The sequence below is a fragment of the Nothobranchius furzeri genome, unplaced genomic scaffold (assembly GCF_043380555.1).
Source record: "Nothobranchius furzeri strain GRZ-AD unplaced genomic scaffold, NfurGRZ-RIMD1 Scf026, whole genome shotgun sequence".
Taxonomy (NCBI): Eukaryota; Metazoa; Chordata; class Actinopteri; order Cyprinodontiformes; family Nothobranchiidae; genus Nothobranchius; species Nothobranchius furzeri.
Window position 1 is genome coordinate 286,114 of NW_027223043.1, and position 25,283 is coordinate 311,396.

General features: G+C 50.6%; 1 protein-coding gene across 1 annotated transcript; it reads right to left on the reverse strand.

The window, feature by feature from the left end:
* Window positions 1–23,061: 23,061 nt before the first annotated feature.
* LOC139064422 (uncharacterized) lies at window positions 23,062–25,072 on the reverse strand. Its single transcript, XM_070547765.1, has 2 exons — window positions 24,848–25,072; window positions 23,062–24,708 (listed from the first exon to the last, which is right to left on the reverse strand). The coding sequence occupies exons 1-2, from the start codon at window positions 25,041–25,043 to the stop codon at window positions 23,882–23,884; spliced, it is 1,023 nt and encodes a 340-aa protein (XP_070403866.1). The 5' UTR covers window positions 25,044–25,072; the 3' UTR covers window positions 23,062–23,881.
* Window positions 25,073–25,283: the final 211 nt, after the last annotated feature.

Below are 25,283 nucleotides of genomic sequence, written 5' to 3' on the forward strand. Positions count from 1 at the left end.
TCACACAGTCACAGTCCCTCTCCCTTACACAGTCACAGTCACAGTCCCTCTCCCTCTCCCTCACACAGTCAGAGTCACAGTCACAATCCCTCTCCCTCACACAGTCACAGTCCCTCTCCCTCACACAGTCACAGTCCCTCTCCCTCACACCGTCACAGTCCATCTCCCTCACACAGTCACAGTCCCTCTCCCTCACACAGTCACAGTCCCTCTCCCTCACACAGTCACATTCCCTCTCCCTCACACAGTCACAGTCACAATCACAGTCACAGTCCCTCTCCCTCACACAGTCACAGTCACAGTCACTGTCCCTCTCTCTCACACAGTCACAGTCACAGTCACCATCACAGTCCCTCTCCCTCACACAGTCACAGTCCCTCTCCCTCACACAGTCACAGTCACAATCACAGTCACAGTCCCTCTCCCTCACACAGTCACAGTCACAGTCCCTTTCCCTCACACAGTCACAGTCCCTCTCCCTCACACAGTCACAGTCTCTCTCCCTCACACAGTCACAGTCCCTCTCCCTCACACAGTCACAGTCACAGTCACAGCCCCTCTCCCTCACACTGTCACAGTCACAGTCCCTCTCCCTCACACAGTCACAGTCACAGTCACAGTCCCTCTCCCTAACACAGTCACAGTCACAGTCCCTCTCCCTCACACAGTCACAGTCCCTCTCCCTCACACAGTAAGAGTCACAGTCACAGTCCCTCTCCCTCACACAGTTACAGTCACAGTCACAGTGACAGTCCCTCTCCCTCACACAGTCACAGTCACAGTCACAGTCTCTCTCCCTCACACAGTCAGTCACAGTCCCTCTCCCTCATACAGTCACAGTCAAAGTCCCTCTCACTCACACAGTCACAGTCCCTCTCCCTCACACAGTCACAGTCCCTCTCCCTCACACAGTCACAGTCCCTCTCCCTCACACAGTCACAGTCACAGTCACAGTCCCTCTCCCTCACACAGTCACAGTCCCTCGCCCTCACACAGTCACAGTCCCTCTCCCTCACACAGTCACAGTCACAGTCACAGTCCCTCTCCCTCACACAGTCACAGTCACAGTCCCTCTCCCTCACACAGTCACAGTCACAGTCCCTCTCCCTCACACAGTCACAGTCACAGTCTCTCTCCCTCACACAGTCACAGTCCGTCTCCCTCACACAGTCACAGTCACAATCACAGTCACAGTCCCTCTCCCTCACACAGTCACAGTCTCTCTCCCTCACACAGTCACAGTCCCTTTCCCTCACACAGTCACAGTCCCTCTCCCTCACACAGTCACAGTCTCTCTCCCTCACACAGTCACAGTCCCGCTCCCTCACACAGTCACAGTCACAATCACAGTCACAGTCCCTCTCCCTCACACAGTCAAAGTCACAGTCCCTCTCCCTCACACAGTCACAGTCCCTCTCCCTCACACAGTCACAATCCCTCTCCCTCACTCAGTCACAGTCCCTCTCCCTCACACAGTCACAGTCCCTCTCCCTCACACAGTCACAGTCCCTCTCCCTCACACAGTCACAGTCCCTCTCCCTCACACAGTAAGAGTCACAGTCACAGTCCCTCTCCCTCACACAGACACAGTCCCTCTCGCTCACACAGTCACAGTCACAGTCCCTCTCCCTCACACAGTCACAGTCACAGTCACAGTCCCTCTCCCTCACACAGTCACAGTCTGGGACGTAATTTTGGGGGGGGACGGGTGGGACATGTCCCCCCCACTTTTTCAAAAGGCAGTTTTGGTCCCCTGCTCTTTTTTCCGTCCAAAAACAATGTTACGCTCCATTAAATGGATTTGGTTGAGCACTAGGACCGAAACGGAAACCGGTTTCCTATTAGACCCGCCCAAAAGCTAATCTATTGGCTCTGCTGATACTTGCTAACGTATTATTGGCTGTTGCTGCTGTCACTCAAGTTGTAAACAGTCAGAACGTGCTCACGTTGTTTTGCTAGTTTGGAGCCGCTAGGGAACACCGGTACTGAGTCACATCGTCAACTAGACGCTGTGTAATATCAGAGCTCAGCTCAGCTTCCATTACATAACATTTGAATAAGAGGGACTGTGACTGTGTCTGTGTGAGGGAGAGGGACTGTGACTGTGTGAGGGAGAGGGACTGTGACTGTGACTGTGTGAGGGAGAGGGACTGTGACTGTGACTCTGTGAGGGAGAGGGACTGTGACTGTGACTGTGACTGTGTGAGCGAGAGGGACTGTGTCTGTGTGAGGGAGAGGGACTGTGACTGTGTGAGGGAGAGGGACTGTGACTGTGACTGTGTGAGGGAGAGGGACTGTGACTGTTACTGTAAATGTGTGAGTGAGAGGGACTGTGTCTGTGACTGTGTGAGGGAGAGGGACTGTGACTGTGACTGTGTGAGGGAGAGGGACTGTGACTGTGTGAGGGAGAGGGACTGTGTCTGTGTGAGGGAGAGGGACTGTGACTGTGTGAGGGAGAGGGACTGTGACTGTGTGAGGGAGAGGGACTGTGACTGTGACTGTGTGAGGGAGAGGGACTGTGACTGTGACTGTGTGAGGGAGAGGGACTGTGACTGTGACTGTGTGAGGGAGAGGGACTGTGACTGTGACTGTGTGAGGGAGAGGGACTGTGACTGTGACTGTGTGAGGGAGAGGGACTTTGACTGTGTGAGGGAGAGGGACTGTGACTGTGTGAGGGAGAGAGACTGTGACTGTGACCAGGGACGAAATTTTGATTTCAGAAGTGGGGGGGACACAGCAGGCTTGTGCGGATTTGGGGTGGGGGGTGTTATGTAAAGACCCCTTGACACGTCACTTGCCCATCTCAATAATTTTTCCATCCTCTATATTTATATATATATATATATATATATATATATATATATATATATATATATATATATATATATATATATATATATATATATATATATATATATATACATACATATCAAAGTTAAAAAATGTACAACTCTATTATTATTTTTATTTATTATCATTATTGAAGTGCAGTTTTGGCTGTTGACAATGGATAGGCCATTGTATTTATTGTTTTGGGTCTTTTTTATTGTTTTTGGTGCAACATTTTCTAACAGGGAGTGAGATTCCTTTTTTATTCAATTTTTGTTTGTTATTTTTATTCATTTAGAAGTTCTGGTTCTGGACATTTCAATGTTAAATGAAGGTTTATTTGTTGCATTTTAAAGGGTGTACTTGCATTATTATGATATATTAACATTATATTAGTGGTTATTTTGGTCTAGATAATGTTGACAATATCATTTATCATCAACAATTTGTTGGACAAAATATCGTCCAGCAAAATGTGTTACTTTCCCAGGCCTAGTCAAAAGTATAAAAATTATTTACACATAAACGGTCCCTCCTGAGATCTGGCCGTTTGTTCATTTGCTGTGTTAGAGGACATGCTGAACTAATTTTTTACACATGATCATCACCCTAACATTTGAGTGTATAAAAACATATTAAATATGTTTTTTCCCTTAAAAGTGTTTAAACAGTTGTTGCATTTCAACACACAAAAAATAAATGGAAAAAATAAGATAAATCTAATGAAAAGTGTACATCTTTGACATTAAGCTTAAAAAAATCTGTTGACAATGATGATACTGTTCATTTTTCAGAGCTTTTTAATGTGAAAATATACATTGCAATAGATAAGTTTACAATAAAGTTAAATGATAAAAGTTTTGAAGTTACACTTCTACTACTACTAGTTAATAATAATTATGATGATAATAGTAATAATAATGAAAAAATAATTATAATAATACGAACAAATTGTGTCTGAGGAGTCAGTTATGTGGAGGAGATGAGTTTGTAAAAGTTAGTTTTGAGTATGTGTGTGAAGGAGGAGGTGAGTCTGAGCTTAATGCAGGTCTGTCACATGTTCCAACTTACGTTTTGACTTTGAAAGAAGTCTCTTATATCCACTTTTCGTTTTCTTGACATGCTGCCTCCTGGCTGTGCCTAACTACCAAAGACTCACAAATGAACACTTATTCAAATGTTATGTAATGGAAGCTGAGCTGAGCTCTGATATTACACAGCGTCTAGTTGACGATGTGACTCAGTACCGGTGTTCCCTAGCGGCTCCAAACTAGCAAAACAACGTGAGCACGTTCTGACTGTTTACAACTTGAGTGACAGCAGCAACAGCCAATAATAAGTTAGCAAGTATCAGCAGAGCCAATAGATTAGCTTTTGGGCGGGTCTAATAGGAAACCGGTTTCCGTTTCGGTCCTAGTGCTCAACCAAATCCATTTAATGGAGCGTAACATTGTTTTTGGACGGAAAAAAGAGCAGGGGACCAAAACTGCCTTTTGAAAAAGTGGGGGGGACATGTCCCACCCGTCCCCCCCCCCAAAATTACGTCCCAGACTGTGACTGTGTGAGGGAGAGGGACTGTGACTGTGACTGTGACTGTGTGAGGGAGAGGGACTGTGACTGTGACTGTGTGAGCGAGAGGGACTTTGACTGTGACTGTGTGAGCGAGAGGGACTGTGTCTGTGTGAGGGAGAGGGACTGTGACTGTGTGAGGGAGAGGGACTGTGACTGTGACTGTGTGAGGGAGAGGGACTGTGACTGTGACTGTGTGAGGGAGAGGGACTGTGACTGTGACTGTGTGAGGGAGAGGGACTGTGACTGTGACTGTGACTGTGTGAGGGAGAGGGACTGTGACTGTGACTGTGTGAGGGAGAGGGACTGTGTCTGTGTGAGGGAGAGGGACTGTGTCTGTGTGAGGGAGAGGGACTGTGACTGTGACTGTGTGAGGGAGAGGGACTGTGACTGTGACTCTGTGAGGGAGAGGGACTGTGACTGTGACTGTGACTGTGACTGTGTGAGGGAGAGGGACTGTGACTGTTACTGTAAATGTGTGAGTGAGAGGGACTGTGACTGTGACTGTGTGAGGGAGAGGGACTGTGACTTTGACTGTGTGAGGGAGAGGGACTGTGACTGTGACTGTTTCTGTGACTTTGTGAGGGAGAGGGACTGTGACTGTGACTGTGTGAGGGAGAGGGACTGTGACTGTGTGAGGGAGAGGGACTGTGACTGTGTCTGTGTGAGGGAGAGGGTCTGTGACTGTGACTGTGTGAGGGAGAGGGACTGTGACTGTGAGGGACTGTGTGAGGGAGAGGGACTGTGACTGTGACTGTGTGAGGGAGAGGGACTGTGACTGTGTCTGTGTGAGGGAGAGGGACTGTGACTGTGTCTGTGTGAGGGAGAGGGTCTGTGACTGTGACTGTGAGTGACTGTGTGAGGGAGAGGGACTGTGACTGTGACTGTGAGGGACTGTGTGAGGGAGAGGGACTGTGACTGTGAGGGACTGTGTGAGGGAGAGGGACTGTGACTGTGACTATGAGGGACTGTATGAGGGAGAGGGACTGTGACTGTGACTGTGACTGTGACTGTGAGGGACTGTGTGAGGGAGAGGGACTGTGACTGTGACTGTGTGAGGGAGAGGGACTGTGACTGTGACTGTGAGGGAGAGGGACTTTGACTGTGTGAGGGAGAGGGACTGTGACTGTGTGAGGGAGAGGGACTGTGACTGTGACTGTGTGAGGGAGAGGGACTTTGACTGTGTGAGGGAGAGGGACTGTGACTGTGTGAGGGAGAGGGACTGTGACTGTGTGAGGGAGAGGGACTGTGACTGTGAGGGACTGTGTGAGGGAGAGGGACTGTGACTGTGACTGTGTGAGGGAGAGGGACTGTGACTGTGTGAGGGAGAGGGACTGTGACTGTGTGAGGGAGAGGGACTGTGACTGTGACTGTGTGAGCGAGAGGGACTGTGACTGTGTGAGGGAGAGGGACTGTGACTGTGTCTGTGTGAGGGAGAGGGTCTGTGACTGTGACTGTGTGAGGGAGAGGGACTGTGACTGTGAGGGACTGTGTGAGGGAGAGGGACTGTGACTGTGTCTGTGTGAGGGAGAGGGACTGTGACTGTGACTGTGAGGGACTGTGTGAGGGAGAGGGACTGTGACTGTGACTGTGAGGGACTGTGTGAGGGAGAGGGACTGTGACTGTGAGGGACTGTGTGAGGGAGAGGGACTGTGACTGTGAGGGACTGTGTGAGGGAGTGGGACTGTGACTCTGACTGTGAGGGACTGTGTGAGGGAGAGGCACTGTGACTGTGAGGGACTGTGTGAGGGAGAAGGACTGTGACTGTGACTGTGAGGGACTGTGTGAGGGAGAGGGACTGTGACTGTGAGGGACTGTGTGAGGGAGAGGGACTGTGACTGTATGAGGGAGAGGGACTGTGACTGTGACTGTGAGGGACTGTGTGAGGGAGAGGGACTGTGACTGTGACTGTGAGGGACTGTGTGAGCGAGAGGGACTGTGACTGTGTGAGGGAGAGGGACTGTGACTGTGTGAGGGAGAGGGACTGTGACTGTGACTGTGACTGTGTGAGGGAGAGGGACTGTGACTGTGACTGTGACTGTCACTGTGTGAGGGAGAGGGACTGTGACTGTGACTGTCACTGTGTGAGGGAGAGGGACTGTGACTGTGACTGTGTGAGGGAGAGGGACTGTGACTGTGACTGTGACTGTGTGAGGGAGAGGGACTGTGACTGTGACTGTGACTGTGTGAGGGGGAGGGACTGTGACTGTGAGGGACTGTGTGAGGGAGAGGGACTGTGACTGTGACTGTCACTGTGTGAGGGAGAGGGACTGTGACTGTGACTGTGTGAGGGAGAGGGACTGTGACTGTGACTGTGACTGTGTGAGGGAGAGGGACTGTGACTGTGACTGTGACTGTGTGAGGGAGAGGGACTGTGACTGTGACTGTGTGAGGGAGAGGGACTGTGACTGTGACTGTGACTGTGTGAGGGGGAGGGACTGTGACTGTGAGGGACTGTGTGAGGGGGAGGGACTGTGACTGTGAGGGACTGTGTGAGGGAGAGGGACTGTGACTGTGTCTGTGTGAGGGAGAGGGACTGTGACTGTGACTGTGACTGTGTGAGGTAGAGGGACTGTGACTGTGACTGTGTGAGGGAGAAGGACTATGACTGTGTGACGGAGAGGGACTGTGACTCTGTGAGGGAGAGGGACTGTGACTGTGTGAGGGAGAGGGACTGTGACTGTGACTGTGTGAGCGAGAGGGACTGTGACTGTGTGAGGGAGAGGGATTGTGACTGTGACTGTGTGAGCGAGAGGGACTGTGACTGTGACTGTGTGAGCGAGAGGGACTGTGACTGTGACTGTGTGAGGGAGAGGGACTGTGACTGTGTGAGGGAGAGGGACTGTGACTGTGTGAGGGAGAGGGACTGTGACCTGGTGAGGGAGAGGGACTGTGACTGTGTCTGTGTGAGGGAGAGGGTCTGTGACTGTGACTGTGTGAGGGAGAGGGACTGTGACTGTGAGGGACTGTGTGAGGGAGAGGGACTGTGACTGTGACTGTGAGGGACTGTGTGAGGGCGATGGACTGTGACTGTGACTGTGACTGTGTGAGGGAGAGGGACTGTGACTGTGTCTGTGTGAGGGAGAGGGACTGTGACTGTGACTGTGTGAGGGAGAGGGACTGTGACTGTGTCTGTGTGAGGGAGAGGGACTGTGACTGTGTCTGTGTGAGGGAGAGGGTCTGTGACTGTGACTGTGAGTGACTGTGTGAGGGAGAGGGACTGTGACTGTGACTGTGAGGGACTGTGTGAGGGAGAGGGACTGTGACTGTGAGGGACTGTGTGAGGGAGAGGGACTGTGACTGTGACTATGAGGGACTGTATGAGGGAGAGGGACTGTGACTGTGACTGTGACTGTGACTGTGAGGGACTGTGTGAGGGAGAGGGACTGTGACTGTGACTGTGTGAGGGAGAGGGACTGTGACTGTGACTGTGAGGGAGAGGGACTTTGACTGTGTGAGGGAGAGGGACTGTGACTGTGTGAGGGAGAGGGACTGTGACTGTGTGAGGGAGAGGGACTGTGACTGTGACTGTGTGAGGGAGAGGGACTTTGACTGTGTGAGGGAGAGGGACTGTGACTGTGTGAGGGAGAGGGACTGTGACTGTGTGAGGGAGAGGGACTGTGACTGTGAGGGACTGTGTGAGGGAGAGGGACTGTGACTGTGACTGTGTGAGGGAGAGGGACTGTGACTGTGTGAGGGAGAGGGACTGTGACTGTGTGAGGGAGAGGGACTGTGACTGTGACTGTGTGAGCGAGAGGGACTGTGACTGTGTGAGGGAGAGGGACTGTGACTGTGTCTGTGTGAGGGAGAGGGTCTGTGACTGTGACTGTGTGAGGGAGAGGGACTGTGACTGTGAGGGACTGTGTGAGGGAGAGGGACTGTGACTGTGTCTGTGTGAGGGAGAGGGACTGTGACTGTGACTGTGAGGGACTGTGTGAGGGAGAGGGACTGTGACTGTGACTGTGAGGGACTGTGTGAGGGAGAGGGACTGTGACTGTGAGGGACTGTGTGAGGGAGAGGGACTGTGACTGTGAGGGACTGTATGAGGGAGAGGGACTGTGACTCTGACTGTGAGGGACTGTGTGAGGGAGAGGCACTGTGACTGTGAGGGACTGTGTGAGGGAGAAGGACTGTGACTGTGACTGTGAGGGACTGTGTGAGGGAGAGGGACTGGGACTGTGAGGGACTGTGTGAGGGAGAGGGACTGTGACTGTATGAGGGAGAGGGACTGTGACTGTGACTGTGAGGGACTGTGTGAGGGAGAGGGACTGTGACTGTGACTGTGAGGGACTGTGTGAGCGAGAGGGACTGTGACTGTGTGAGGGAGAGGGACTGTGACTGTGTGAGGGAGAGGGACTGTGACTGTGACTGTGACTGTGTGAGGGAGAGGGACTGTGACTGTGACTGTGACTGTCACTGTGTGAGGGAGAGGGACTGTGACTGTGACTGTCACTGTGTGAGGGAGAGGGACTGTGACTGTGACTGTGTGAGGGAGAGGGACTGTGACTGTGACTGTGACTGTGTGAGGGAGAGGGACTGTGACTGTGACTGTGACTGTGTGAGGGGGAGGGACTGTGACTGTGAGGGACTGTGTGAGGGAGAGGGACTGTGACTGTGACTGTCACTGTGTGAGGGAGAGGGACTGTGACTGTGACTGTGTGAGGGAGAGGGACTGTGACTGTGACTGTGACTGTGTGAGGGAGAGGGACTGTGACTGTGACTGTGACTGTGTGAGGGAGAGGGACTGTGACTGTGACTGTGTGAGGGAGAGGGACTGTGACTGTGACTGTGACTGTGTGAGGGGGAGGGACTGTGACTGTGAGGGACTGTGTGAGGGGGAGGGACTGTGACTGTGAGGGACTGTGTGAGGGAGAGGGACTGTGACTGTGTCTGTGTGAGGGAGAGGGACTGTGACTGTGACTGTGACTGTGACTGTGTGAGGTAGAGGGACTGTGACTGTGACTGTGTGAGGGAGAAGGACTATGACTGTGTGACGGAGAGGGACTGTGACTCTGTGAGGGAGAGGGACTGTGACTGTGTGAGGGAGAGGGACTGTGACTGTGACTGTGTGAGCGAGAGGGACTGTGACTGTGTGAGGGAGAGGGATTGTGACTGTGACTGTGTGAGGGAGAGGGACTGTGACTGTGACTGTGACTGTGTGAGGGAGAGGGACTGTGACTGTGACTGTGACTGTGTGAGGGGGAGGGACTGTGACTGTGAGGGACTGTGTGAGGGAGAGGGACTGTGACTGTGACTGTCACTGTGTGAGGGAGAGGGACTGTGACTGTGACTGTGTGAGGGAGAGGGACTGTGACTGTGACTGTGACTGTGTGAGGGAGAGGGACTGTGACTGTGACTGTGACTGTGTGAGGGAGAGGGACTGTGACTGTGACTGTGTGAGGGAGAGGGACTGTGACTGTGACTGTGACTGTGTGAGGGGGAGGGACTGTGACTGTGAGGGACTGTGTGAGGGGGAGGGACTGTGACTGTGAGGGACTGTGTGAGGGAGAGGGACTGTGACTGTGTCTGTGTGAGGGAGAGGGACTGTGACTGTGACTGTGACTGTGTGAGGGAGAGGGACTGTGACTGTGACTGTGTGAGGGAGAGGGACTGTGACTGTGACTGTGTGAGGGAGAGGGACTGTGACTCTGTGAGGGAGAGGGACTGTGTCTGTGTGAGGGAGAGGGACTGTGACTGTGACTGTGACTGTGTGAGGGAGAGGGATTGTGACTGTGTGAGGTAGAGGGACTGTGACTGTGTGAGGGAGAGGGACTGTGACTGTGACTGTGTGAGGGAGAGGGACAGTGACTGTGACTGTGTCAGGGAGAGGGACTGTGACTGTGACTGTGTGAGGGAGAAGGACTATGACTGTGTGACGGAGAGGGACTGTGACTCTGTGAGGGAGAGGGACTGTGACTGTGTGAGGGAGAGGGACTGTGACTGTGACTGTGTGAGCGAGAGGGACTGTGACTGTGTGAGGGAGAGGGATTGTGACTGTGACTGTGTGAGCGAGAGGGACTGTGACTGTGACTGTGTGAGCGAGAGGGACTGTGACTGTGACTGTGTGAGGGAGAGGGACTGTGACTGTGTGAGGGAGAGGGACTGTGACTGTGTGAGGGAGAGGGACTGTGACCTGGTGAGGGAGAGGGACTGTGACTGTGTCTGTGTGAGGGAGAGGGTCTGTGACTGTGACTGTGTGAGGGAGAGGGACTGTGACTGTGAGGGACTGTGTGAGGGAGAGGGACTGTGACTGTGACTGTGAGGGACTGTGTGAGGGCGATGGACTGTGACTGTGACTGTGACTGTGTGAGGGAGAGGGACTGTGACTGTGTCTGTGTGAGGGAGAGGGACTGTGACTGTGACTGTGTGAGGGAGAGGGACTGTGACTGTGTCTGTGTGAGGGAGAGGGACTGTGACTGTGTCTGTGTGAGGGAGAGGGTCTGTGACTGTGACTGTGAGTGACTGTGTGAGGGAGAGGGACTGTGACTGTGACTGTGAGGGACTGTGTGAGGGAGAGGGACTGTGACTGTGAGGGACTGTGTGAGGGAGAGGGACTGTGACTGTGACTATGAGGGACTGTATGAGGGAGAGGGACTGTGACTGTGACTGTGACTGTGACTGTGAGGGACTGTGTGAGGGAGAGGGACTGTGACTGTGACTGTGTGAGGGAGAGGGACTGTGACTGTGACTGTGAGGGAGAGGGACTTTGACTGTGTGAGGGAGAGGGACTGTGACTGTGTGAGGGAGAGGGACTGTGACTGTGTGAGGGAGAGGGACTGTGACTGTGACTGTGTGAGGGAGAGGGACTTTGACTGTGTGAGGGAGAGGGACTGTGACTGTGTGAGGGAGAGGGACTGTGACTGTGTGAGGGAGAGGGACTGTGACTGTGAGGGACTGTGTGAGGGAGAGGGACTGTGACTGTGACTGTGTGAGGGAGAGGGACTGTGACTGTGTGAGGGAGAGGGACTGTGACTGTGTGAGGGAGAGGGACTGTGACTGTGACTGTGTGAGCGAGAGGGACTGTGACTGTGTGAGGGAGAGGGACTGTGACTGTGTCTGTGTGAGGGAGAGGGTCTGTGACTGTGACTGTGTGAGGGAGAGGGACTGTGACTGTGAGGGACTGTGTGAGGGAGAGGGACTGTGACTGTGTCTGTGTGAGGGAGAGGGACTGTGACTGTGACTGTGAGGGACTGTGTGAGGGAGAGGGTCTGTGACTGTGACTGTGAGGGACTGTGTGAGGGAGAGGGACTGTGACTGTGAGGGACTGTGTGAGGGAGAGGGACTGTGACTGTGAGGGACTGTATGAGGGAGAGGGACTGTGACTCTGACTGTGAGGGACTGTGTGAGGGAGAGGCACTGTGACTGTGAGGGACTGTGTGAGGGAGAAGGACTGTGACTGTGACTGTGAGGGACTGTGTGAGGGAGAGGGACTGGGACTGTGAGGGACTGTGTGAGGGAGAGGGACTGTGACTGTATGAGGGAGAGGGACTGTGACTGTGACTGTGAGGGACTGTGTGAGGGAGAGGGACTGTGACTGTGACTGTGAGGGACTGTGTGAGCGAGAGGGACTGTGACTGTGTGAGGGAGAGGGACTGTGACTGTGTGAGGGAGAGGGACTGTGACTGTGACTGTGACTGTGTGAGGGAGAGGGACTGTGACTGTGACTGTGACTGTCACTGTGTGAGGGAGAGGGACTGTGACTGTGACTGTCACTGTGTGAGGGAGAGGGACTGTGACTGTGACTGTGTGAGGGAGAGGGACTGTGACTGTGACTGTGACTGTGTGAGGGAGAGGGACTGTGACTGTGACTGTGACTGTGTGAGGGGGAGGGACTGTGACTGTGAGGGACTGTGTGAGGGAGAGGGACTGTGACTGTGACTGTCACTGTGTGAGGGAGAGGGACTGTGACTGTGACTGTGTGAGGGAGAGGGACTGTGACTGTGACTGTGACTGTGTGAGGGAGAGGGACTGTGACTGTGACTGTGACTGTGTGAGGGAGAGGGACTGTGACTGTGACTGTGTGAGGGAGAGGGACTGTGACTGTGACTGTGACTGTGTGAGGGGGAGGGACTGTGACTGTGAGGGACTGTGTGAGGGGGAGGGACTGTGACTGTGAGGGACTGTGTGAGGGAGAGGGACTGTGACTGTGTCTGTGTGAGGGAGAGGGACTGTGACTGTGACTGTGACTGTGACTGTGTGAGGTAGAGGGACTGTGACTGTGACTGTGTGAGGGAGAAGGACTATGACTGTGTGACGGAGAGGGACTGTGACTCTGTGAGGGAGAGGGACTGTGACTGTGTGAGGGAGAGGGACTGTGACTGTGACTGTGTGAGCGAGAGGGACTGTGACTGTGTGAGGGAGAGGGATTGTGACTGTGACTGTGTGAGGGAGAGGGACTGTGACTGTGACTGTGAGGGACTGTGTGAGGGAGAGGGACTGTGACTGTGAGGGACTGTGTGAGGGAGAGGGACTGTGACTGTGAGGGACTGTATGAGGGAGAGGGACTGTGACTCTGACTGTGAGGGACTGTGTGAGGGAGAGGCACTGTGACTGTGAGGGACTGTGTGAGGGAGAAGGACTGTGACTGTGACTGTGAGGGACTGTGTGAGGGAGAGGGACTGGGACTGTGAGGGACTGTGTGAGGGAGAGGGACTGTGACTGTATGAGGGAGAGGGACTGTGACTGTGACTGTGAGGGACTGTGTGAGGGAGAGGGACTGTGACAGTGACTGTGAGGGACTGTGTGAGCGAGAGGGACTGTGACTGTGTGAGGGAGAGGGACTGTGACTGTGTGAGGGAGAGGGACTGTGACTGTGACTGTGACTGTGTGAGGGAGAGGGACTGTGACTGTGACTGTGACTGTCACTGTGTGAGGGAGAGGGACTGTGACTGTGACTGTCACTGTGTGAGGGAGAGGGACTGTAACTGTGACTGTGTGAGGGAGAGGGACTGTGACTGTGACTGTGACTGTGTGAGGGAGAGGGACTGTGACTGTGACTGTGACTGTGTGAGGGGGAGGGACTGTGACTGTGAGGGACTGTGTGAGGGAGAGGGACTGTGACTGTGACTGTCACTGTGTGAGGGAGAGGGACTGTGACTGTGACTGTGTGAGGGAGAGGGACTGTGACTGTGACTGTGACTGTGTGAGGGAGAGGGACTGTGACTGTGACTGTGACTGTGTGAGGGAGAGGGACTGTGACTGTGACTGTGTGAGGGAGAGGGACTGTGACTGTGACTGTGACTGTGTGAGGGGGAGGGACTGTGACTGTGAGGGACTGTGTGAGGGGGAGGGACTGTGACTGTGAGGGACTGTGTGAGGGAGAGGGACTGTGACTGTGTCTGTGTGAGGGAGAGGGACTGTGACTGTGACTGTGACTGTGACTGTGTGAGGTAGAGGGACTGTGACTGTGACTGTGTGAGGGAGAAGGACTATGACTGTGTGACGGAGAGGGACTGTGACTCTGTGAGGGAGAGGGACTGTGACTGTGTGAGGGAGAGGGACTGTGACTGTGACTGTGTGAGCGAGAGGGACTGTGACTGTGTGAGGGAGAGGGATTGTGACTGTGACTGTGTGAGTGAGAGGGACTGTGACTGTGACTGTGTGAGCGAGAGGGACTGTGACTGTGACTGTGTGAGGGAGAGGGACTGTGACTGTGTGAGGGAGAGGGACTGTGACTGTGTGAGGGAGAGGGACTGTGACCTGGTGAGGGAGAGGGACTGTGACTGTGTCTGTGTGAGGGAGAGGGTCTGTGACTGTGACTGTGTGAGGGAGAGGGACTGTGACTGTGAGGGACTGTGTGAGGGAGAGGGACTGTGACTGTGACTGTGAGGGACTGTGTGAGGGAGATGGACTGTGACTGTGACTGTGACTGTGTGAGGGAGAGGGACTGTGACTGTGTCTGTGTGAGGGAGAGGGACTGTGACTGTGACTGTGACTGTGTGAGGGAGAAGGACTATGACTGTGTGACGGAGAGGGACTGTGACTCTGTGAGGGAGAGGGACTGTGACTGTGTGAGGGAGAGGGACTGTGACTGACTGTGACTGTGTGAGGGAGAGGGACTGTGACTGTGACTGTCACTGTGTGAGGGAGAGAGACTGTGACTGTGACTGTGTGAGGGAGAGGGACTGTGACTGTGACTGTGTGAGGGAGAGGGACGTTGACTGTGACTGTGACTGTGTCAGGGAGAGGGACTGTGACTGTGTGAGGGAGAGGGACTGTGACTGTGACTGTGTGAGGGAGAAGGACTGTGACTGTGTGAGGGAGAGGGACTGTGACTCTGTGAGGGAGAGGGACTGTGTCTGTGTGAGGGAGAGCGACTGTGACTGTGTGAGGGAGAGGGACTGTGACTGACTGTGTGAGGGAGAGGGAGTGTGACTGTGACTCTTACTGTTTGAGGGAGAGGGACTGTGACTGTGACTGTGACTGTGTGAGGGAGAGGGACTGTGACTGTGAGGGACTGTGTGAGGGAGAGGGACTGTGACTGTGACTGTGTGAGGGAGAGGGACTGACTCTGTGAGGGAGAGGGACTGTGACTGTGTCTGTGTGAGGGAGAGGGACTGTGACTGTGACTGTGTGAGGGAGAGGGACTGTGACTGTGTGAGGGAGAAGGACTATGGCTGTGTGAGGGAGAGGGACTGTGACTGTGTGAGGGAGAGGGATTGTGACTGACTGTGTGAGGGAGAGGGACTGTGACTGTGACTGTGTGAGGGAGAGGGACTGTGACTGTGACTGTGTGAGGGAGAGGGACTGTGACTGTGACTGTGTGAGGGAGAGGGACTGTGACTGTGACTGTGTCAGGGAGAGGGACTGTGACTGTGACTGTGTGAGGGAGAGGGACTGTGACTGTGTCAGGGAGAGGGACTGTGACTGTGACTGTGTGAGGGAGAGGGACTGTGACTGTGTGAGGTAGAGGGACTGTGACTGTGTGAGGGAGAGGGACTGTGACTGTGTGAGCGAGAGGGACTGTGACTGTGACTGTGTGAGGGATAGGGACTGTGACTGTGACTGTGTGAGGGAGAGGGACTGTGACTGTGTGAGGGAGAGGGACTGTGACTGTGTGAGGGCGAGGGACTGTGACTGTGTGAGGGAGAGGGACTGTGACTGTGTGAGGGAGAGGGACTGTGACTGTGACTGTGACTGTGTGAGGGAGAGGGACTGTGACTGTGTGAGGGCGAGGGACTTTGACTGTGTTAGGGAGAGGGACTGTGACTGTGTGAGGGAGAGGGACTGTAACTGTGTGAGGGAGAGGGAGTTTGACTGTGACTGTGTGAGCGAGAGGGACTGTGACTGTGTGAGGGAGAGGGACTGTGACTGTGTGAGGGAGAGGGACTGTGTCTGTGTGAGGGAGAGGGACTGTGACTGTGTGAGGGAGAGGGACTGTGACTGTGACTGTGTGAGGGAGAGGGACTGTGACTGTGACTGTTACTGTGTGAGGGAGAGGGACTGTGACTGTGACTGTGTGAGGGAGAGGGACTGTGACTGTGACTGTTACTGTGTGAGGGAGAGGGACTGTGACTGTGACTGTGACTGTGCCTGTGTGAGGGAGAGGGACTTTGACTGTGTGAGGGAGAGGGACTGTGACTGTAAGAGGGAGAGGGACTGTGACTGTGTGAGGTAGAGGGACTGTGACTGTGTGAGGGAGAGGGACTGTGACTTTGTGAGGGTGAGGGACTGTGACTGTGTGAGGGAGAGGGACTGTGACTGTGACTGTGACTGTGCCTGTGTGAGGGAGAGGGACTTTGACTGTGTGAGGGAGAGGGACTGTGACTGTAAGAGGGAGAGGGACTGTGACTGTGTGAGGTAGAGGGACTGTGACTGTGTGAGGGAGAGGGACTGTGACTTTGTGAGGTAGAGGGACTGTGACTGTGTGAGGGAGAGGGACTGTGACTGTGTGAGGGAGAGGGCATGTGACTGTGACTTTGACTGTGTGAGGGAGAGGGACTGTGACTGTGACTGTGTGAGGAAGAAGGACTATGACTGTGTGAGGGAGAGGGACTGTGACTCTGTGAGGGAGAGGGACTGTGTCTGTGTGAGGGAGAGGGACTGTGACTGTGTGAGGGAGAGGCACTGTGACTGTGACTCTTACTGTGTGAGGAAGAGGGACTGTGACTGTGACTGTGTGAGGGAAAGGGACTGTGACTGTGTGAGGGAGAGGGACGTTGACTGTGACTGTGACTGTGTCAGGGAGAGGGACTGTGACTGTGACTGTGTGAGGGAGAGGGACTTTGACTGTGTGAGGGAGAGGGACTGTGACTGTGTGAGGTAGAGGGACTGTGACTGTGTGAGGGAGAGGGACTGTGACTGTGTGAGCGAGAGGGACTGTGACTGTGACTGTGTGAGGGAGAGGGACTGTGACTGTGACTGTGTGAGCGAGAGGGACTGTGACTGTGACTGTGTGAGGGAGAGGGACTGTGACTGTTTGAGGGAGAGGGACTGTGACTGTGTGAGGGCGAGGGACTGTGACTGTGTGAGGGAGAGGGACTGTGACTGTGTGAGGGAGAGGGACTGTGACTGTGACTGTGACTGTGTGAGGGAGAGGGACTGTGACTGTGACTGTGAGGCACTGTGTGAGGGAGAGGGACTGTGACTGTGACTGTGAGGGACTGTGTGAGGGAGAGGGACTGTGACTGTGACTGTGTGAGGGAGAGGGACTGTGACTGTGAGGGACTGTGTGAGGGAGAGGGACTGTGACTGTGACTGTGAGGGACTGTGTGAGGGAGAGGGACTGTGACTGTGACTGTGAGGCACTGTGTGAGGGAGAGGGACTGTGCCTGTGACTGTGACTGTGAGGGACTGTGTGAGGGAGAGGGACTGTGACTGTGAGTGTGTGAGGAAGAGGGACTGTGACTGTGTGAGGGAGAGGGACTGTGACTATGTGAGGGAGAGGGACTGTGACTGTGACTGTGTGAGGGAGAGGGACTGTGACTGTGACTGTGAGGGACTGTGTGAGGGAGAGGGACTGTGACTGTGACTGTGAGGGACTGTGTGAGGGAGAGGGACTGTGACTGTGACTGTGAGGCACTGTGTGAGGGAGAGGGACTGTGCCTGTGACTGTGACTGTGAGGGACTGTGTGAGGGAGAGGGACTGTGACTGTGAGTGTGTGAGGGAGAGGGACTGTGACTGTGTGAGGGAGAGGGACTGTGACTGTGTGAGGGAGAAGGACTGTGACTGTGTGAGGGAGAGGGACTGTGACTCTGTGAGGGAGAGGGACTGTGTCTGTGTGAGGGAGAGGGACTGTGACTGTGTGAGGGAGAGGGACTGTGACTGACTGTGTGAGGGAGAGGGACTGTGACTGTGACTGTGACTGTGTGAGGGAGAGGGACTGTGACTGTGACTGTGACTGTCACTGTGTGAGGGAGAGGGACTGTGACTATGTGAGGGAGAGGGACTGTGACTGTGACTGTGTGAGGGAGAGGGACTGTGAATGTGACTGTGACTGTGTGAGGGAGAGGGACTGTGACTGTGACTGTGTGAGGGAGAGGCCTTCCCGGAACGCAAATACTGGGCGGGGGGTTGGTTCGCTGGAGTTTTTGACAATTAAAATTGCGCCCACATTTTCTATGTTAACACAACTCTTTTGACAGCAGTAGTTTCAGCATCTTTACTGTCCCCCTGCTTTAGCACTCTCCCCTCTCCCCTTATGCAGTGGCCGCACAGGTGCTTCTCTCAGAGTTCCTGCTGCTCTAAACATTAAAATAATTATTTCATTTTCTGTTCCTCACGTCTGATTACCTTCAGTTGTGTCTTTTGTTGCAACCACCAGGTACAAAAACTAACTTGTTTTCATTTGACTATTTTTCTGTCCTGCCTGTTTATTATCTTCCTGCATCTCCTCTCAATCCTAAAGAGAAACTGCTACCTGGGTTCATATATATTCACCTTATGAGTTACCTTTGAACTGCAGTTCTAAAAGATCTACCGACCGCAAAAACAGTGGTCTGCGCGCCAGCCGCACTGGTGATGAAGTCACCGGAGGACAAAACAGGTGATGCGCTCCGCTCCACAGCAGCGAAAAGCATCAGGCACAAATAACAGACAGAAAACTGAAAAGGAAATGAGCCGACATGAACGATCGCGTGTTAAATTTGTTTTTGAGGTGGTGACACCTAATTTGATAATGTTACTGTGGCCGTGCTCAAGACGCAGATGTCTGGAGCACGTCAACGATCAGAGCTTTGCACCTATAATCTCCGGAGAGTCTGCATGAATAATGTAATATCAGTAGAACCAGGATCGTTTTCGGGCTCCCCCTGGGTGTGTAAGCTGAGGGCTTCCAGGGGAGCCTGTCTTCTTTTGGGGTGAGTCGGGGTCCCTTCAGCTGACCCGTAGTTCAAACCATGCGTATAGCACAAGTTGGTTGCGCGAGTTGCCGGATCCTAGCAGACAGTTGCCAGAACGGTCCTTTCAAAATAAGACAGTTCCTGGATCTTGTTCCGGCGAGATCCGGCTCAAATTAAGCCCTGGTCGATATTGATCTCATACCGATACAAAAATCCAACACTTTATTGCATAATGAACTACATATGAAAAAGACTGCACTGCAAAAACTGATTTCTAAGAAAGTAAAAACACTCCTTTTTAAACATTTTTCTTTTTAGTCCAAACAGATTAAAAAAAAATCCCCAGAAAAATAACATTACTTAAAATTAGCTAAAAATTCTTAACTATGATCCAGATTTTCTAGTTTTGAGTAAAAAAAAAATCTGCCAGAGAGGTAAGCGGTAAGAGGTAAAAAGTTGCTTGGCTAGAATTTGTAAAACTAGCAAATAAATGGATTGTTTTTTTTTTACTTAACTTGAGCAAAACCTTGCAAGACTTCATAACTGCTGCCTTTTAACTATGAACTGCTTTAAATTCCCTCCAAATTGACGGTCAGTCGAAACAACGGAAAATTTGCGATACGTACTGGAACAGAGCACGTTGCTCTTTTGCCGCTGACCGCTCCTGCATGTCGCCTCCTGTGGGTCGAACCCTTAATAAACCAGGGTTTCCCTTACATAGGCGTAGCCGTGGAGGGCCGCCACGGCTGAAATCCCACCGCCACGCCTACAACATCCCAAGTTTTATTGATGTTTTTTTTTTTTTTTTTTGCGCGGTTTCCCGAAGAAGCAGCGGGAACTACTGTGTTGTTGCTTGTGATCACAGCCGGCAGGTAGCAAGGAGGAGGAGGCAGGGCAGGGTGGTTACAGCTATGAGCGTACGGATAAAGCATTTTTGACGAATACGAGCAAGAAACGAGTGTAAAACTCGAAAATATCCGTAATCGTGCTGAATGAAATCCTCATTGGGTAACTGACTGTCTTCACGCTCTGTGATTGGCCAGTCAGATAGAGCGCCCGCCCCTCCCTACACACAAAACTGCAGCCGGGAGCTCCGTCAGCTCGGTCCAGGCATCAACGCACACACACAGACAGTAAAGCCGGGCGGACACTGTGTGACTTTTTCACTTTTTTTATCAGATTTTCCACTCGTGCGAGAATCCACAAGATCGGGGCGAGTTTTGCGCTGAGCGTCGTGTAGTGTACAGGGGGTTACGAGAGGCGATTAACACCACGTGACCAGCTACCGATCAGCAATCGTGAGCTCGCACGGACTTCCGGAGTGTTTAATATTTATCTCGTTCCTCATGAGGGTTGAAGCGGCGCTGCGAGCAGCTGCGACCCAAAAAGTATCAGAACCGCTCACGGCGCATTCGCAATCCTGCATCAACTCCGCTCACCCGCTATTTCCCTAATAACACACGCTGTTCGTTTTTATTTCTACATGTTTTTTTACTCACAAAGATTATCAAGAAAGCATGTTTGTCGTGTTCATGTCAAATTAAACTGATCACAAAACACAGATTTACTTTCTTTATTTCGTTTCCTCATCCAACCCCCATAAATCCCCGTGTGTCCTCCTGCAGCACTCCCGAAGGACAACAGACAAAACAAGACAAAAAAGTCTGACGTGTTGTGTAAAAACTGCTATTTTTAGCTTATTTTAGGTCCGACGTGTTGCTACCAGACGTACAGTGAGCACATGACTCGTGAGATCTGCCCTGCGCTGAAGTCGTACAGTTTGAGCTGAAGCTGTGTTACGAGTGAAAAAGCCGCACAGTGTCCGCCCAGCTTATTATAATGTTCACTGTAATGCATCTTGATGTTCTTAACAAATAAATTAAATCAAAGATATTGGTCAATAATGCCAAATATGTAAATTTGTGTTTCAGTCCTTTTTATACTGGCTTAAAAATACTTCATTAAGTCTACTAAGCAGGGGTGTAGAACGTGTTTAACAGGGCCAGCCCAGTAATGATCTTGGACCAAAATAAAGGGGGCAGAGAGTCAAATAAAGGGGGCAAAAGAAAACGTTTTTCCAGATGCCAAGAAAAATTAAATGCCAAATCCCCCCTGCAAAGTGTGTCACTGAGAGTTTAAAACAGAAATTATTATTGTGCAAATATTGGTGTACTCACCTTTAATACTAGTTATTACAATGCAGCAGTCGCTGGATTGGTGCAGTTCAAAGTGGAGTGCATCAAATAAAACAATATTAACATAAAGGTGAGACGTGTCATAACCCCCCCCCCCCCCCCCCCCCCGCCAACAACACCACCACCACAGCTGGAAAAATTCCTAGGGGAAACACTGTAAACACTAGAAATCCAAGAGGCCTTTACAGCGCTTTGCTGCCCGGGCCTAATTAAAAGACAACTTAGATGTGTTTTTCCTTTTTCTTACTTATTCTAATGCTTTGCTGGAGTATTAGATCGAGAGCAAAATAATGTGATCAAAGCATCCCTAGTTGTTGCATTTTGCATTTTGTCCTGTTCTCTCTGAGCCTCAGTGCATATACCAGGGACTGTCTTCTACATTTGCCAATTGTAAAACTTAAAAAGGAGTCTGTTAAGCTGTGTTAAACACTGTTTACTGTGTTTTTATTTATTTATTTTGTAAAAAGTTTAATTGTGCATTTTGTTCATCTCAATTCATCAGGTTACAACAACTCCTGCTGATGCAGAGGAACAGTTCGTCCTCCCAAGCTCCCCAAGGCTCATCGCACTTGGTAAAACTGTCATTTAGTAAAAGCAGATATAGAGAAAAATAAATCCTAAGTTGACATTAAGACTAGTGAGGAAGTGTCATTACTGCAGTGCCCAGTGAGAACATTCCAACACTGACTTGGTTGGCTGGGGACGAGACAATGATCATCCCCAGCCAACCTCCTGCCCACTCAGCCACAGCAACACTTTGCCAGGAAAGAGGGTTTGCGAAGCAGATCGCTCACGAAATTCGTGTGCTGCCTGCTTTTCCTCTGTTCACATCAGGCACAAAGTTTTCCGTCGCAATCAACAAGCGCTTCTGCTCAGCTGTTGCATTTCTTTTTTTAACTATGTTTACCAGGTACTAGTCCCCATTTACTGCTCTTTTCCTGTTTAAAAACACCCCACGTGCCTTTGCTGTTCTGTGTGTGTGCACACGCACACACCCTACCTATTTATATCTTCGGAAACTGCGCCGATCCTGCTCAGCTCTTGTGTAATTAGACCAATTCCTTTAAAATTGGGTTCGTAAATAACTTGGTGTTTTTGGTATGAAACAATGCTACTGTATATATTTATCTTTGAATTAAACGTATTTGTTTATCTAAGCAAAACAGATTCTCCCCCTCCCCATAGTTCAGCCTACACTGCGGGAATGGGTGTGTTTAATTTTCATCTCTAGTCTGTTTAGATACACAAATATGATCGCATTTATCAATCGGTGTTTTGTTTGAAAACTAGCTTTATTTTGTTAAATTTCATGGCCTGCCTCTTCTGTCTTTGAATTCCTGTCAGAACTGATGCAGCTCCCTTTCATAAAAAATAGAGCACACGCCAAAACAATTGCCACATGGCGTGAGCCTTCCCAGTGCTTCGCAGCTGCTGTGAACGACACCATAAGTCAACAAGGGCGCCGAATAGAAGCGCTCTTTGTTCCACGATGCTTAGCATCACCTGTGTCTGATGTGAACTATGTATCAGACATTACTTATTTGTAATTCAATTGTTGTTTTATGTTTGATTATTGCAGGAGACACTATGTGGTCTGCGAACAAGTGGATGCTATCCATAGAGGGCAGAGTTGTAATCCCACTTTTACCTCCCATACCGGATTTTACAACTGCCTTGGCTGTCCTGTTTGCCAGTTTCTATGTATTCAACATAGAATATCAGGTGGAAGCAGTCACAACACTGGAATTCGTTCAGAGGTATTGCTAATAACATTCTAACTTAATTTTGAGCTACAATTCAATTAAAGTTTATTTACAAATATTTAGAAAAATCTTAGAACTCTTCATAGTGCTGAAAGAATAGTAATTTAAAATTAGAACAGTCGGACAATAACTAAAATCATTTGCTCATACAAATATGTTCATTCAGGACAATAAACGCTGTAAGTCTAAATATCCAATAGGCGCCAAAATCATTACTATGTTTTAGCTGCACCTTGACTCTAAAGCTGCTATTCGTAATCTGCAAAATAAACTAGCTTACTCACTCAGAACTCTCACCCCTCCCATCAAGTAGCACTCCTAGGCCATGCCCCACTGAGGAAGTGCGGTGATGTTCTGCTGCAAAATGTGCTACAAGCATAATGAGTCATGGAGCCACGTACATGCAGAAGTCTGTTTGTCGGGTGGGATTGCTTAATCATTGGTTTTGGACCAATCCATGTTTTTGGCTGAAGTTTAGACAAAAGAACCACTTAATTATTTATGTTTTTCTTTAATCTCCACAAAATATTTCTAAGAATGTTGTGTTAAAATGTTAATAGGCATGAAAAAAATCTGTTAGATTACTTATTTTGCAGATTAAAGATAGCAGCTTTAAATTTCTTATCCTTTCAAGTTGATTTCTATAAGCTTTTTGATCTGTTCTGAGAGGACTTTTGTTATGATGATGTGCTCACCAAACTGTCCATAAGTTATATTAACCTATATTTTCATTTCTATTAGGTTCCTTGTGAGGATCAATCCAAATTCCATCAAGTGCACAGCCAAGGTCCAGACGAGCAGAAAAACTGGCAGAACTGTGAAGAGAAAGACAACGGATATAAATCCACGCGTCGTTTCATTCATGAACGCCTTCTCTGCATTTGACTGGCAAAACAGCTAACTTAAGGTGAGGTTCTGATACTGGTCACTACATCTATGAAGATGGGTTTGGTCTTTATTTGTCAAAAGTAGCGTAAACATATGGAGCCCATAAGGGGACATGAGCAACAAAAATCTTGTGCACACCAGTAATTTTCTCGTGCGCACAATTTAATAACTTGTGCGTAAGAGATACTTTATCATCAGCTAATAAAAGTTAAAAGCCAGATGTTTTTGTCAAAAATTGGAATAGACTTTAATCATGAGTTTTTGTAAGATCCACATCCCTACTGGCTATATTATTAGAATTATTCTCACAATCTATGACCTAATGCTTGGATGTGACCAGAGGGCTCATGCTGTAGGCTACCCCTTTTTATCCATGTCATCCTTCAGTCTGGTGTACAGGTCAACACCAGTCAGGGTAGTGAAGTGGGAAAGTAAGAGCTTCCAAGACAGGAGAAATGGCCACCGTTTACTTATGTCCAGAATGCTGGGAGATGGGTCAGCATTGATGTCTTCTCGCTGTTTTGAATATGTATTTGTCATAAGTTCCTTTACCCTTCCTCTCTCAGCTGCCTTTGGTCCATCTTGAGTAAAAATATCTATCATTTCTTTCCTCTTTTCTTCTAGTGATTGAGCCGTTTCCCCCTCTGGATACTCCTGTGGCTGCCAGTTAATACAACCATAACTGTCGATTTTAGCACATTTGGCAGGTGGTGGCGGCTGGTCATCATCACTTGTGTCTGACCTTCTGGGCCTCCTCAGGCGGGAGAGTGTGTTGTCTCTGTTGACATATTCAACTCTGGTTTTCAGCTGCTGCAGTAAAGTGAAGTATCCACATCCAATACTTTCTCCCTCATCTGTTTTATCTAAAAAGCTGCCAGGATACATCTGAGTTATAGCTTTTGCTACTGTTGTGCAGTCTTTTCGTGTCGGGTTCAAGCAGTGTTCTCTCATGGAATCAACAATGACTTTCACCATGTGTCTGCGATCCCCTGGCTCTGGACGATTACCATCATCAATGGCTCTTTGGAGAGCGGGCCTCATTTTGTCCCATTGCACCTGAAAACCGTCTACCCATTTGCTGTGTCCTTGTGGACTGGTTAATGGACTGGTGCAAGGCTCATTTGAAAATGAGCTAGAGGGGGAAGAAACGGGTGAGGAGGTGATAGGCTGAGGACTTTTTGGATCTGCATAACAAATTGACATAGGCACAAAAAACATAATGGTTAATTTTGTTTCATTCTAACATTTTTCATCTTAATAGTCATTATCATCAAAATACAATAGCAGTGAACATAAACATGTAGGCTAATTGAGACAGCTTACGACTTTTGAAAGAATTAATCAATCTTCTGCACTGAATGGGCGATAGTAGGTGACTGATGTCTGCCTCTTTGATAAACTGAAGATCATCTGGCCCTTCCACACCCAATGTGGTTTCAAACTCGTGAATCACTGCTTCCACCTTCTCCCTCTGTAGCTGTGGTAGCACGCTCTGTATTGCATGCTCAATGGAGTCCATGTCTTTTACCTGTAACACACTGAATGGTCTGACACAAAGGTACACCCCTCAAATTTGCATGAAAGCCAAAGCATGTCCTTGCGTTTGCGCCCTTGATTTAACTGTGGTCGTATGAACTCTGTACATATGCTTTTGAAGAGCAATTACCGTTGAAAAAGCAGAAGGACAATTTGCATAGCCACAGTGAAATCTAATGTTAGCGACATTTCTGTGCATTTTAACATGTCGAATAAATGCGGG

Bases quoted from the DNA above. Each gene is read 5' to 3' on its own strand.
- LOC139064422 (XM_070547765.1), bottom strand. From the start codon at position 25,043: ATGGACTCCATTGAGCATGCAATACAGAGCGTGCTACCACAGCTACAG. The intron at 24,709-24,847 runs GTAAGCTGTCTC...TTTGTTATGCAG, and splicing joins GATTAATTCTTTCAAAAGTC to ATCCAAAAAGTCCTCAGCCT.